A 16,018-nucleotide genomic window follows, 5' to 3' on the forward strand; every position below is an offset into this window, starting at 1 on the left:
TAAGAAATTAACGATGAAAACTAACCCAACTAAATAGGGTTAGCCAATTGAAGGACATCAGTATAGAGTTTGAAAAGATTAGTGGATATGAATCTTTAACTTGATAACTACAGTTCTACAATATAACTTTCACTGAAATATGACAATCAGTCCGGATTGCAAGCGTAGGCAAGTGTTATTTGTGTTCTTAAACAAAGCTTAAATATTTTTTGGATTGATAACTTGTAATTTTTGTATTTTTTAATTTTGTAAAGTAATATAACCAGTTGCTAATTAAAGAGAACGATTTATTGAAGATTTTATGGTGTTTTGTATTACGTTTTGTCAGCTTTGACAAGGCTGATGTTACTGGTGCAACTTGTGGTTGTCCACCTTTTGGGACTAGATCAACCAACCGCGGCATTTCCTTACGGAAATTGTCACTCTTGCAAAGACGAAGGTAGTTCCCAAACTGCGTGTTTGTAAAGCCTTGACGCCTAATTAGTTTTTGAACATTGCAGATGACTTGCTACAGCTCTCATGTCTGAACGGAGTAAAATATTGTATTTTATACAGCTGCAAAACACATGGGGACTGGATCTATTTTGTAGAATATTATATAGAAACAAATATCAGTGCCTTATTTACCTTAAAATAGAACACAAAACAATACATGGAACCTTTTTCAATGCTTTAAATCAAAAACTACCTTAAACTATACAAGAACATTTTAACTTTTTCTTATTATATATGTTTTGCAAAACCGTTGATTATTTAAGAGCAATAATTAATGTAAATGGTCGGCCTTTGGGAGTCAATTTTAAGGAAGAAATATTAAGACTTACTTAATCTTTTTTAGGTCTGCAAGAGTCTGTATGGTTGTGTCTGTGACTAGGTTGTTGCACACGTTTTATCAAGTTTACCTTGGTACAGTACCGTTCTTGACTGCTAAACATTACATTTGTAGTATTTCAATATGCTTTTAATATGTTATCAAAACAGTTTCAAACAGGTTCTAGGCATTTTTTTTATCAGAAAATATGCAAATAAGGTAAGCTGGCATTAATTAAAGACTTGTTTTCAAATTCTTCGAGAAATTGAAAATGGGGAGGGGGTCTTAAGGTAAAGTTTAGAAAAAAGTTAGAGTGTATGATATCTTGTATCTTTTAACATCATTGTTTGTTTTTTAAAGACCCTTTAATAATAAAGACTAACGCATACGATTTAGTAATGTCGAAGCAATTTCATCTGCTTTTATGCATTTCTGCAAAATTGACTTGTAGGAGACTGTTCTGAATCTTCTTATTGGCACTCGTATCACATCTCCCTATTTTATCTAAAAATAATACAATTTTAAAGGTATAATTCTTTTATTCAATCTCATTGTATCAGTTATTAATTGCAAATTAACTATATGAACGCATCATTCAGGATGCTAAAACTACCAACACTGCTGAAGATCATTCCATATGTTTCAGAAATAAAATTCTTATACAATATAAGAGATTGGTTGATTCCTGTTATAAATAATTTTCAAACAACAAACAGATCCGTTACATTATCATTTTATAGGAGACACTCATTCAAGCAGATGTAGTGAACATATACCAAAAGAAAACACAGGATAAACCATGGGTAAAGTTGACAATTGGTGCTTTTTCTTTTCACAACAAAGGAAAACCTATGGTGCCTAAAGGTGTACCTAAACTTATCCAGCCATTATTTGAAAGAACAATTAATACAAACGATTGAATAGCTGTATCTCTAGTTGGAATTGCCTGTTTAGGGATCAGATCCAACCAAGTTCAAAAATATGGTGGCAAGTATTTAGAAAAAAAGGAAACTAGTGCACTATTTAGGAGTGAAGAAATTTCTGAAACAGCTAATTGGATTTAACCAAAACTGCCTAAATAGGTATGACGAACCAAATACTAGTAACAGCGACCAGCAGATACCCAATGAACTGATACAAATGGTACAAGATGAAACAAGGCAGAATGAGGTACTGTCATATATTTAAGGTTTTAATAATAGTCCTCCGATAGTTGCTATAAATTTTTAGGGGAAAACATATAGAAAGAGAAATCATCCATGATGTTAATAGACAAAACATTTTGTCTCCAGAGTTTTTCATGTTTATAACAGATGAAACGCAACTCAACAACTTGAAATATAACTTAAGAACATGTTTGCACTTTAAATTGTTATAACAACTTATGAAAGAATCCTGAGCCTTGATTGGTTGATAGCCAGAGTATTTTTCATCACTTTATTGTTATCAAATGAATATTTTTGGTTTTTTGTGCTGCTGAGGGTATTTGCAAAAGGGATAAACCTATTTTACCCTCTCAGCCATGGTATTTGCCCAAAAATACTCTATACATCTGGCCGCTTGTAACCTCACTATCATCAATGCGTTTCTGAACATTAACATTCGGTGTAATTAAACAGAAATAGCATGTAATTGAGGGGTATTTGCGAAAAATACCAGTCTTGAGAATGAATTTTACATTCTCTCGACACCTCCTTAATATTATATATCTGTTTAACATACTCACCTATTATAAGGTTTTGCATTTTTATATAGGTCAACTAGCCATCTACAAATGATAAACAAGTCACTCTATATATACAATTATTATATGAATATATATTTTCTGTTTTTTCCTTGGTGAAAAGCATGTCGGAAATCGTTATTGATAAATTATTATTTTCATATAATTATCAGAGGTTAATATAAGACACAATGTAAGATTTGGAACATCATCCATTTATGTGAATATAGATTTTTTATGACTTCATTTACATTCCTGTATTTTTTTTTCTACTTGTTTTCATTTTTTTTTGTCTTCTGCTATTTTTTAATGTACTTTGTTTTAGCAAACTTTACTGAATATTTCAACTAATGAATATTACCAAGTTTAAAGCATGATATATTTTTTTTTTAATAAAAACAGGGATCTGTTTTAGTCGAGCCTGCTACTTTTGTCGCATAAGGAAAAAGACTACAACATATATGGATAGATAATTTTATATAGTCTGGTCCATAGTGGACCAACATTTTTTAGTGAACATCTGTACAATGCAATGGCATATGGACCTGAAAAATGTGCATACAACTGTCAAATGTGTTTCAGATTATGCAATAAGATTCATTGTTGGTTGCGTAATGGCCAGTGGCAAATTTTTCATGCATATTTAGGACGAGAACAAGTTAACAGTTGATACAATAGAGGCCATCTGGGATGATGGTCGGGAAAATTGGACTGCTACTAGAAAATTAGGGTATCTTGGATAGGGACAGACATTTTGCCTTTCAACAGGCCACCTACGGACCCCTCAAAGAGTTGTTGCAAGGGTTGTTAAAGTGCAAAGAGCGTGGCACTCTCTTTACACGAGGCATCGGATTTAACGTCCCCCTTCTGACCGGACGTGACTGTGAACAACTTGATACATCCCGCACAGCCAAACGGACGCCCCACTTCGGCAAGCGTTTTACTGCCGGTCGGGAGAAGACCAAATGACCATATTTCTATTCCCCAGTCACCCTTGGGGGTTACACACAGTTTGATGAGGAACCATTACCGAAAGACATTTTCTCCAATTTTATTTAGTGATGATTCGTAGAATGAAATTTTAGATATGAAGAGGACAATTTAGATCATTTGTACAAGACATTTATGATATCTCTTATGACTTTTAGCTAGCTTTTCTTTCATATCATGATCATTATCCAAGCTGAAAGAAGGAGATCTCCATGTGATAACTAAGATCGTAATGAGATCTTCTTTTAGCAAATAAAAATAATGTAAACATTTTGTTTAACAGACCAACGAGACGCGCATTTAAAGAGACCAAAACCTATCAGGTCATTTTGAGTAAGTTTAATTATAAATCAATTTCATCAGTACTTTTTAGTGGACGATCGTCATCGGTATATTGCTATCGCATAGATTGCCGTTGCATAATATTTTTTGGGGTTTTTAACTGATATATAAGCATAGCTACGGGAATATTAACGAGTGCAAATTAGCATTCCTTATCGTTTGTTATAAAAACAACAATACGGATAAAAATAATTTTGTTAAGTATGTAAATTAATAATATAGTTTAAACATATTTATTTATAGTGGATTGGGAAACAAGTTTTGCAACTAATATTAATCCCTTTCCACTTTTCGGACGCGAGTGCTGCCTTGTAGCGGCATTAGCCTACTCTTTTTCGAAATCTACAAGGGTGTCTTTAACATGCAAGAGATATGGCTCCCTCTTAACACGGGTCAGCCATTTATCGTCCCCGTCCGACGGACTATCATCGTTTCCTCAAGACCATACTCGCAAAATGGTGTCAAGGGAGAGCTGAAAATTCAGTTCCTGAAATTTTCATCCCAAACGGGAATCGAACCAGGAAACTTTGTGTTAGTAGTCCGTGCACTAACCACTACTCTCATAATTATGAGAAATTGGCAACGTCAAAGTTATTCATGAAATTTTAAATAATATGAAAATGTTATTGTCGTTAGATATATATAAGTTAGCAGAAATAAGTGAAATTAGGCATTAATCTTAACTCCTAGGCATTAAGTTATTTTCAGGCATTTAGTTTTTTGCATAAATATGAAGATGATTATTTGTCCTATTGCCGAATTATTAATTATTAAACTTTAACTGACCCTTCAAAAATGAGAAAAAAATCCCCTTCATAATAAGGATTTATTTTTTTATAGATTGTTTTAAGTTGATTTAAATTAAACAACTTGGTATTAATATAAATATACATTAAACAATTGGCGATAAAAAAAAACCATATCGGGACAGGGCAAAAACATCTTTTCCACACATCTTGATGATGTTTTTAAATCATGAGAATGATTTTCGTTTTTTTTAATCTAAAGGCAGCGCTCTAAGCAATTGAGCTAAAGAAGATCTCCCCTTACTCAACTAGTTAGACTACCTGTATATATCTAGGTATACAACAACAAGGTCAACAATTTTGAGGGTACTGATTTGCGCATTGTCACTACAAAACTAAAAGTGTTAAAGAATAGTTCAAAGGTCATCTTTCCAGATTAGAGTGGTACCTGTATTTGAACTTTTTCAAGGACAAATGTCTATTCACACATTCAACGAAAGATTAAAGACGACCAAGCCATTCATGCCTAAGGAACTAGTTACACAAATTGGAAAAGGTCACCTCAAACTTAAAAACCCAGTCGGTTTTTTTCACGCCGCTCCGAATTTCAATTCAAAACTCTTCCTTTTAATGTTAAATATTCTGAAATAGTCCGTTCCGACACATATTGAATAGCAGAAAATTTGTAACATACTAATCTCAAAGCTTGTTTACGCATGCCTGTATTTTTGCTACTAATTACTTGAAAACTGGCAACGTCCAAGTTATTTACATGGTAACACTATTCTTGTGAATCATGACTATGGTTCGACGAAAATTTTAGCAATGGCCAAAATTGTGTTGTTGTTGGTACTTGTGTAAATTATATTGACGTTGCTAGTATAGTACATTTTGTCGTTGCTGATTTTCATGATCTCTTCTAGCAAACTATTAATTTTCATTTAATTGTCAGTAGACTTGGGTAAATGCTAGATATGTCGCACGATACACTGGTAACACAAGAGTGTTGATAATTTCGTATATCAAACATAGTTGCTTCCCTAATAATCATATCCACTGCATCTGTAAAACCGATTGTTTCTTATCTTGAATCACTTTAAAAAACAATAATGCTATTCACATGAAAAATTATATAACATAACATAGAGACGGTAAGGCACAAATCTGCATGATATACCTTTTCTGAAATAGATTTTAAGAAGTTTCAGTTAAAGTTGTCATGGTCATTGAACTTTTCACATTATCATGATTATTGATCTTAGTTTTAGGTAAAAAGAAATATAACCATAACAAATGAAACAGAAAGAAGAATAAAAATAAGTCAATTTCTGTTTCCACTTCATCACATACAAGTGTGTACATAATAGTTTGTTGGAAATATAGTGCTAGTTGCATAGGGAAGAATCACAGAGGAAAGGTCGAAAAGTATACTCTTAAAATCTTCAATTTGAAAATAAGCCCACACTATGACACAAGAGAAAGACCATTCAATGGATAAAAGATATATTCACAATCATTAAACAATATATATAGATATTAAAACTGGACTTAATGCAATCTCGTTATTTGTGCTGAATAAAGGTAAACTATCAGCAATTAATCAATAAAGTATGAACAGGATTTATTGGTCTGTTCGGGTCCGTAGGTGGCCTGTTGCAAGGCAAAATTTCTGTCCCTTTCCAATATTCCCTCATTTTCCAGTGGCAGTCCAAATTTCCCTGATCATCATCCCCGATGGCCTCTATTATATCAACCTATCAATTTTATTTCTTGTGAATTTGTTCTTGTCCTGAATATGCATGAAGTATTTGCCACTGGACGTTAAGCAACCAACAATAAATCAATATTGGTCTGTTCATAAATTTTTATCATTTACCTTCTTTTAGATTGATGATGTTCAGCAGAGGAACCTTCAGTCAGGAGAGCAGGTTCCTGTTCGCAACATATGGATCCGAGAAAGAGTTGTGTAGAGGGAAAAATAACACTAAGGAGGAACCACACACAACTGCCATTGACTGTGGGGTCTTATGTTTGCGTAGCAAATATAAAGACCAACTTCTTCAGGAATGAAACCTACTTCAATAGTCTCTCCAATACAACAATCACAGTAAGAAGTTTAGCCAATATTATTTCAACCTTCTAAGACTAGATATACATGGTGTTCCGTTGACAGTCCTCGGATATGTGTATTTTGTAAGAACGCTGTACGTACAATTATCTCATTTTTACTTCAATTTTCACTATAAGGGTATTTTCCATTTATAAAATCCTATGGAAGTTCATCACAAGATGCCTTAACACTGCCAATATAAAAAATAAGAAATTGTATGATTGCCAATGAGACAAAATATCACAGATATTAACAATTATGCTTTGAAAAGAAAACTTATCATGGTGACAAAATCAACTTATGAAAATCTACCTGTACAAACATTTAAGTACATCTTTATATGCTCCTTATTATATTTCAGACTGAAGAAGCTCCAGATTGAAATGCTAACAGTTGAAGGGTTTACCTTGCAAGAAGAAGATGATATTCTAGTGTGTACAGATGAGAGTGGAGATATAAAAAACTTTCTCTGCGCCAGGTATCTTGTTGAGGCACTCTTCATCTTGGATGAGGAAGAATATATTACCATTAGTATGTCCAACATCCTACCATCTTCTGTAAGGGCAGAGATTGTACCAGGCACTTCAGAAGGAAATAGAATAAACAATACAAGTCTTGTTTGATAGAATGTTTTTCCACATATAATAATGTAAATGGGTAATTATCCATTGGTTATATAAATTGGTCAACATAGAAACATGTTTCCAACATAGATCTTAAATAATAATCTTCGTAAAGATATTTTACCTGTCCAACTTGATAATGATAAATATCAACAACTGCAGTCAATGTCTTTTTATTGCAAATGTGGTTGAAACTCAGCAGACAAGTAAAATACCAGCTAAATGCCATATTCTGACCTATCTGGCTTTTAATTTAATGCTTAAGAAATTAATTTATTTTTGATTTTGTCACTTTTCTTTATTCAACTTTACAAACTATTTATCATTTAACATTCAACTTTATAACCAGGGTTAAGTATTGCACTTAAAAAGCTTAATCCTTTGGATAGCATCACATTTATTGTTCTCGAGTTATACCCATTTTTATGTAAAATTCAAGCAGGGATCTAATCTGTATGATAATATTGTTAATTTATATGATTTATTTTGTTAATTGGAAAATATTCGTTTAGATATGATTATTGGAAAATAAGAAACAGATCTCGAATTGAATATGTGACAACAGTCATAAATATGATGTTTATATTGTACAGAACTATGCATATAGATGTTGAAATGTATATGCCTGTAATAATTCTTTATGTAAAAGAAGTTTATTATGTTTTGTTAATATAAAAAAAAACAAGAGGCTTAATTCTTTTGGTTAAATCTCTCATCATTGATTATTTTGGCTTTTCAATTTGTTAAAATGTTCTTTGGATCGTCTTATTTTCTTCAAAAGCAAAAAAATATCATTTTCTCTTATGTTCTACTTTAGCCATTGAGCTATGTTTCTTTACAAACAAGGAAATAAAATATGAAATTTATACTAGATACTCTGAATTGGCTGAAATTGATACAGCAGTTTCAAAGGTGAAGATTTTTTAAAGAAAGTCAACATGATGAACTAATTGTGAAAAAAGTCTTTAAAGGGCAATAACTCCTTAAGGGGTCAATTGACAATTTTGGTCAAATCGACTTATTTGTAGATCTTACTTTGCTGAACATTATTGCTGTTTACAGTTTATCTCTATCTATAATAATATTCAAGATAATAACCAAAAACAGCAAAATTTCCTTAAAATTATCAATTCAGGGGCAGCGACCTAACAACATTATGTCTGACTCATCTGAAAATTTCAGGGCAGGTAGATCTTGACCTGATTAACAATATGACCCCATGTCAGATTTGCTCTAAATGCTTTGGTTTCGAGTTATAAGCCAAAACCCCCAAGGGTGACTGGGGTATAGAAATATGGTCACTTGGTCTTCTCCCGACCGGCAGTAATACGCTTGCCGAAGTGGGGCGTCCGTTTGGCTGTGCGGGATGTATCAAGTTCGCAGTCACGTCCGGTCAGAAGGGGGACGTTAAATCCGATGCCTCGTGTAAAGAGAGTACCACGCTCTTTGCACGTTAAGAACCCTTGCAACAACTCTTTGAGGGGTCCATAGGTGGCCTGTTGCAAGGCAAAATTTCTGTCCCTATCCAATAGACCCTCATTTTCCAGTGGCAGTCCAAATTTCTCCGACCATCATCCAAGATGGCCTCTATTACAACAACCTACCTATTGTATTTATTGTTACCTTGTTCTCTTCCTGAATATGCATGAAATATTTGCCACTGGACGTAAAGCAACCAACAATCAATATAAGCCAAAAACTGCATTTGACCCCTATGTTCTATTTTTAGCTATGGCGACCATGTTTGTTAATAGATCAAAACTTCGGATACAATTTATAAACTAGATACCCTAAGGAACATTCAGTTACAAGTTTGGAAGTATTTGGCCCAGTAGTTTCAGGAGAAGATTTTTGTAAAAGATTACTAAGATTAGCGAAAAATGGTTAAAAATTGACTATAAAGGGCAATAACTCCTAAAGGGGTCAACTGACCATTTCGGTCATGTTGACTTATTTGTAAATCTTACTTCGCTGAACATTATTGCTGTTTACAGTTTATCTCTATCTATAACTAAAATTAACGGTACTAAATTTCTTGCACCAGATGCGCATTTCGACAATACATGTCTCTTCAGTGATGCTCGTGGTCAAAATATTTGAAATCCAAAGCTTATATAAAAGATGAAGAGCTATAATCCAAAAGGTCTATTATAATATTATTCAAGATAATAACCAAATACAGCAAATAGTTATCAAAAGTACCAGGATTATAATTTTATACGCCAGACGCGCGTTTCGTCTACATAAGACTCATCAGTGACGCTCAGATCAAAATAGTTAAAAAGCCAAATAAATACAAAGTTGAAGAGCATTGAGGATCCAAAATTCCATAAAGTTGTGCCAAATACGGCTAAGGTAATCTACTCCTGGGGTAAGAAAATCCTTAGTATTTCGAAAAATTCAAAGTTTTGTAAACAGAAAATTTATAAAAATGACCATATAATTGATATTCATGTCAACACCGAAGTGCTGACTACTGGGCTGGTGATACCCTCGGGGACGAAACGTCCACCAGCAGTGGCATCGACCCAGTGGTGTAAATAGTTATCAAAAGTTATCAAAAATTCCTCAAAATTACCAATTCAGCTGAAAATTTCAGGGCAGATATATCTTGACCTGATCAACAATATTACCCCTTGTCAGATTTGCTCTAAATGCTTTGGTTTTTTTTGTTATAAGCCAAAAACTGCATTTGACCCCTATGTTCTATTTTTAGCAATGGCGACTTCAGATACTGGTGAAGCCAGGGCCATCCGAATTCCTCCAAGTTGCTCGTGTCTGGAAAAACACAATTAGTCGAGAAATTGACATAATGTTGAAATATGACATAAAGCATAATAATGCACATTAATAGTCCCTGGAGTTCCCCAGTCGAACTCTGTAGGAAAAGGGACCAGAATTGGAGATTCTGTATAGATTATAGAGGCCTTAACCTTTTGACCCGAAGAGATGCCTACCCTTTGTCCAATATTATATATATATAGCACAAAATATTATAATTGATCCTTTTAATGGGGAACCAATATACTGATTACAAAAGTCAAAAGGAACTTATCAACTAGTCTCAAAGAACCTCTTTGGCAAACAAGTCAAAACCATTACTTACGAACTAGCCCAAAAGTTCCAACGGAAATTTGTGTGACCAGTTGAAAAGTTCCGTTGGTTTTTTAACCAGTCACACAAAGTTCCGTTTGGAGAAAAAGTTATCAAAAGTATCAGAATTATAATGTAGATCGCCATACGCGCGTTTCGTGTACATAAGGCTCACCAGTGACGCTCATATAACATATTTATAACGCCAAACAAGTAAAAACGATGAATTGAGAATTAATGCAAAATAAAATATCGGTATAAGTTATAAATTACTGTTATTCATTAATCTGAAACTGACATTTTAATAAGTACCCTCATTGGAGGAGGTATTTTCTCTCTCTTGAGGCTTCTGTGAATACCAAATTTGCAAAAACATGCAACTTATTCCGTTTTAAGAGAAATGCAACTTAAATGTGACTAACTAGTTGTGTTCAACCAGATATATGAATGAAGGTGTGACCCAACATATAAGTTATGTTCTGGGACTTTTCCCCTAGCTATCTTTTTCGGAACTTTTCAAATGCAGTCGGTGCGGATTAACTAATCGAATGATAACTGACAAAACATAGTGATGGTTCCATATTTTGTTCACACTATAAACGACAAATATATTTTCCAATACCTGTGTGACATTGAAAAAGTAATTGACACTTATGGTACAATGAAACAAGTTTCTTCCGTGAGGTGTATTTACTTATTGAACTAATGGATAGAACTTCAGCAATGTTGAGAAATCAATTATATAAATATAAATGTCGATTGGCTAAGGAAATAAAATAAAGATGGTTACTAAAAATATTCAAGATCCACCTCCATGGATTATAGGTCAAGCAAAAACATCCAGTAACATAAAAAACAGCCTCAGTAAAAAAGAAAATCCGCATATCATTAAGACTAAAGCGTTAGAGTACATCGACAATGCATATAAAAATCATTTAAAAATTTACACCGATGGCTCAAAAGACCCAGCTTCGGGTAAAACTGGATATGCTTTTCTAATCCCATCAAAGTTGATTGCAAGCTATAAACGAACGTCAGACAATCTTTCCGTTTACACCACAGAAATGACGGCCATATATCAATCATTAAAGTGGGTATTCTCCAATCAACAGCCAGGGCAAAAAGTTGTTATTCTAACTGATTCATATAGTGCAATCCAATCTATAAATAATAATGCATCAAGTAGACCCGATATTCTAGAACCAATTCAAATACTGGCTTGTCGTCTAAAACAAAAAAATATAGAAGTAACCATAGAATGGATACCAGCGCATGTTGGTATCCTAGGTAATGAACAGGTTGACAAACTAGCTAAATTAGCACTAAGTAATGATAAGATTGACCTTAACTTAAGTCTTAGTGCAAACGAATTCATTGCAATAACAACAGCATTATATAAGAAAAAGTGGCAAGCTAGATGGGATAACACATGCTCCATATGGAGTCGTTCTATAAATACTGCAGTAAATAAAAAACCCAACTTTTATCAAGGTAATCGATTTCATGCAAAAACAATAACTAGACTTAGGTTGGGCACTACTTTATTACCTGGGCAACTAGGCCAGTACATACGCAATGTCTCACCAATATGCAATACATGCGGCATTAAAGAGGATATAGAACACGTACTAGTAAACTGTATTAATCATTCACAAGCGAGACAAAAATTGCAATCAAACTTGGACAAGGTTCAAATACAAAATATTAATACCAAAATATTACTAGATCCTCCTAAAGACAAACAACAATATGTCTGGTCGTGCTTGGTACAATATTTAACAGAAATTGATTATCATAAATTTATATAAGTATATATGTATATAAAAAAAAAAAACAATCATAGAAATAAAATAATTAAAAGACACTGCAAGAGTTATCCGGGTCAGTGACTCAAAAATGGAGTCAGGCCGTAACCGGCAGTCCAAAAACTAAAATCTTCACTTCAAATACAGTACGTATTAAAGCAAAGATCGTTAAGAAGACCAGCTACACTGCAAGAGTTATCCGGGGTCAGTGACTCAAAAATGGAGTCAGGCCATAACCGGCAGTACAGAAGGCTCTTCAAGACGACTTACCACAACATAATTAAATAGGCAAAACACACTGCAAGAGTTATCCAGGTCAGTGACTCAAAAATGGAGTCAGGCCGTAACCGGCAGTCAAAAACTAAATCTTCACTTCAAATACAGTACGTACTAAAGAAAAGATCGTTAAGAAGACCAGCTACACTGCAAGAGTTATCCGGGGTCAGTGACTCAGAAATGGAGTCGGGCCATAACCGGCAGTACAGATGAATCTTCAAGACGACTTACCACAGCATCATCAAAGGGGCAAAACAAACTGCAAGAGTTATCCGGTCAGTGACTCAAAAATGGAGTCGGGCCATAACCGGCAGTAAAAATTAAATACTTAAGACAAATAAAATCCAAATTAATATGATTTTAAAAAATAAAAAAAATAATAAAAATTAATCCTTTGAAATAACTTAACATATTTAAAATTAGATATACTGAATGTAGGGATAAGTTAATTAAACTATTAAAATTATGCTAACTAAACAAGAACGCACGATAACCTTTGGCTTTTTTTTTTTCCAAATTCGCGGCACCCCAAATTATTTTTGTTTCTACTTTTGGTCATTATATAAATTATTCATGTCATTAAGCCGCAAGTCAAATCTAAGACTTAAAAAATGGTACTTCGCAAGATCTGGTTTGCGCTAATCCAGTTTTAATTAGCGTGGGGCACTGTCTTCCTGCGGATAAGTGTTCCAGTGTACTAGCACTCTAAAGTCCTGCAACTACGGTAGGCTAGCACAAAGCAGTCAAAATTTACATACACCCTTTGGTTTTTTATTTATTTTATTTTATTTTTATTTTACTTTTCTGATTTGTTTTCTAGTACATACAAAACATCCCACTAAATATTTTTGCAAAACTCACATACACTAATTTAGGCTTATTGTGGTTTATACATATTATTTGGCATATAAATTCACATACACAATTTGGCATATCTAAATTATCCGCTCTTTACTTGGCTGCTGGTGTACCAGGACAACGTTGCTGCCGTTCACTGCTGTTTGCTTGGCCAAGCTTTCCTCCTGTTCCTACTTCCGGTGGCTCCGTGTTTATTAATTATTTATTTATTTTGTTTTATTTTATTTTTATTTTTATACAAAATTATTTCTATATTATTTTATTATATTTAATTTTATATTCTTTTATTATTTTTTATTATTTTTATTATTTACTTAATCTTAAATATTTAACTTTTTTTATTTTCATTTATTTATCTAAAATTTTGCTTTTTAAATTTTTTGCTTTTATTAAATTTTCTTATCATTATAAATTATTTGAATTACCACATGGTAAAAATATAAATTATTTAATGCCCAAAAAGGCGCAAGCCAGGGCCGACCGTGCAAGGGCTGTATAGCCAGTCAAGGTCGTTAAAAACTTCCATTTGTTGCTAAGGAACCAGCTTCATCTGCATTCCCTTGTTGATTTAATTAATTTAAATAGAAATTCATACATTGCCCCACTCGCATTATGATTTTCAATGTTCCATATCATTAAAAACATATATATTTTACTGTACTCGCATTAATAATATCTTGTGCAGGCTTTACATAGAGGGTGAATTTCACTTTTGCCTTTAAGTCTTTAAGTGAATTGAAATTAACAGGTTCCAAGCGATGTCTATCTCGTATCTTTGCTTGGTGAAAATCAAAATTGATATGTTCTAATTTGGGAAAAAGTTCCTTTATCTTTTTCTGGAAATTGATCACAGAGTCATTCCTTGGTATTACTATTTTTCTGGATCCTGTAAAGACAAAATTTTATAAGACATTTGGTTTTTGTATTTTCTTTATCAAATTATGTTTTGTTCATCATAAACACTTTCCCAAATCAAATAAAAATGATAGCTAGACTTGCCATTCCGAGCAATGGTGGATATCTACCCGTTTTCCCATTGCCAGACGATCTGGACGTCGCCAGGGGAACTACAGCCATTTTGAAAAAATCAAACGTTGAAGAACATATATTAATGTCTTTTGACATATCTTTAAAGTTTTGGAGCACTTTGAAGTTTTAAGCAATTTGGCCATATCCATGGCGGCCATTTTTAAAATTTCAAAGACAATTGGCACCTCTTTTCATACTCATCCTCCACCATACAATATTTGAAATGTCTAAGACCAATGGAACATAATGTTCTAATGAGTTGTCTCATTGGCACTCATACCGCATCTTCTTATTTATATAGAATGTTCATGAATTTCCCATTAACTCAATGTTTTTATTTAAACAAAACATTTTTTGAAAAAAAGGTGTTTTTTTTTTTAGTTTGATAAAGGAGCCCTGACCAAATTTTGTCAAAAATACCAGTGAATTTTATAACATTTTTCAATTGTGTGGAGTGGGCTCTTAATCCACCTCTGATAACCTATAAAATTGCATATAGTTCCATTATATATTTTTTTATTCATACAGTACTATGTACCTAAACCACATTTGTTGAGTCTTCTTATTAACATGGGGCTGATGTTAATATGGTCAGGTCCTCCAAGACATGTTACTTTGAAAGAATAGACAGGATTTGTCCTTCACCTGTATGCCCCTGCAGCATGTGTTTGCCCAAGTCTGCTGTCATGTCTTGTTCTAAAATTTGCAAATCTAAAGAAAAAATAAATAATTTTCAAAACACATACAACTATATAACAAATAAGTTAAGATTCTTCTTGAAAAAGTCATTAGAACTGAGGGCAGGGGACTCTTAACAGCTTGTTTTTTTTTATAAATTTTGATGCTATTGTTGTTGTGTATGTTTAATACGTATGTATATATGTTCATTGTGTTAATACATGTTTGTCACAAACTGTAATTTAAAAGTTTATATGACAATAAAATATTTGATTTGATTTGATTTGATTTGATTAAAGGCACTGACCATTCATGATTATAGATCTTCTGTGGGGTTAGATACCCTGCATTTATCGCTTTTCCAGATGATGAAATAAAATTGCTAAAAGACCACCCCCCCCTCTTAAATTATAGAAATCTATCATAAAAATTTACAATGATCATAATATCTGGGGGTGTAAATTCTCTGGCTAACGTGACTGTATTCTTTAGATAATTAGTAAAGTGACAATAAGGAGTTCAAAATATTTGAATTTACTCCTAATGCTCATTAAAAAAGTCTTGTTTCTGTACTGCTATTGAAAAACAAACGAATTGCCTCGAAGTAAAGTGACCATTAGGAGGAAAACATATTTGAATTCACTCATTATGTTTCATAAAATGTCAATTTTCTGTAATGCTATTGAAAAACATAGTTTGTTTTTTCTAAAAGGATGAGGAAGAAATAGTTTGTTCTGAGAAAAAAAACATATGTATCACCTACACTCACAAAAGATGAATGGTCTGTGTCTTAGATGATGTCAATATCATATATCAATATCATTCATGAAATTAATCTGTTGATGACACTTTTTCTGAAAACTCCAAAAAAGTTCAAATTTACATGTTGTTATATTGTATTGAGAATCATTTTTCTGAAGTCATGGTGAAAAAT

General features: G+C 33.0%; 2 protein-coding genes across 2 annotated transcripts; both read left to right on the plus strand.

The window, feature by feature from the left end:
• The first annotated feature begins 6,602 nt into the window (after positions 1-6,602).
• Positions 6,603-7,771, plus strand: LOC134717521 (uncharacterized). The gene is made up of 2 exons (XM_063580013.1): positions 6,603-6,719; positions 7,084-7,771. The coding sequence occupies exons 1-2, from the start codon at positions 6,679-6,681 to the stop codon at positions 7,343-7,345; spliced, it is 303 nt and encodes a 100-aa protein (XP_063436083.1). The 5' UTR covers positions 6,603-6,678; the 3' UTR covers positions 7,346-7,771.
• Positions 7,772-11,220: 3,449 nt separating this feature from the next.
• Positions 11,221-15,033, plus strand: LOC134718407 (uncharacterized). Its single transcript, XM_063580907.1, has 2 exons — positions 11,221-11,901; positions 14,935-15,033. The coding sequence occupies exons 1-2, from the start codon at positions 11,221-11,223 to the stop codon at positions 15,031-15,033; spliced, it is 780 nt and encodes a 259-aa protein (XP_063436977.1).
• Positions 15,034-16,018: the final 985 nt, after the last annotated feature.

The sequence above is a fragment of the Mytilus trossulus genome, chromosome 5, assembly GCF_036588685.1.
Source record: "Mytilus trossulus isolate FHL-02 chromosome 5, PNRI_Mtr1.1.1.hap1, whole genome shotgun sequence".
NCBI lineage: Eukaryota > Metazoa > Mollusca > Bivalvia > Mytilida > Mytilidae > Mytilus > Mytilus trossulus.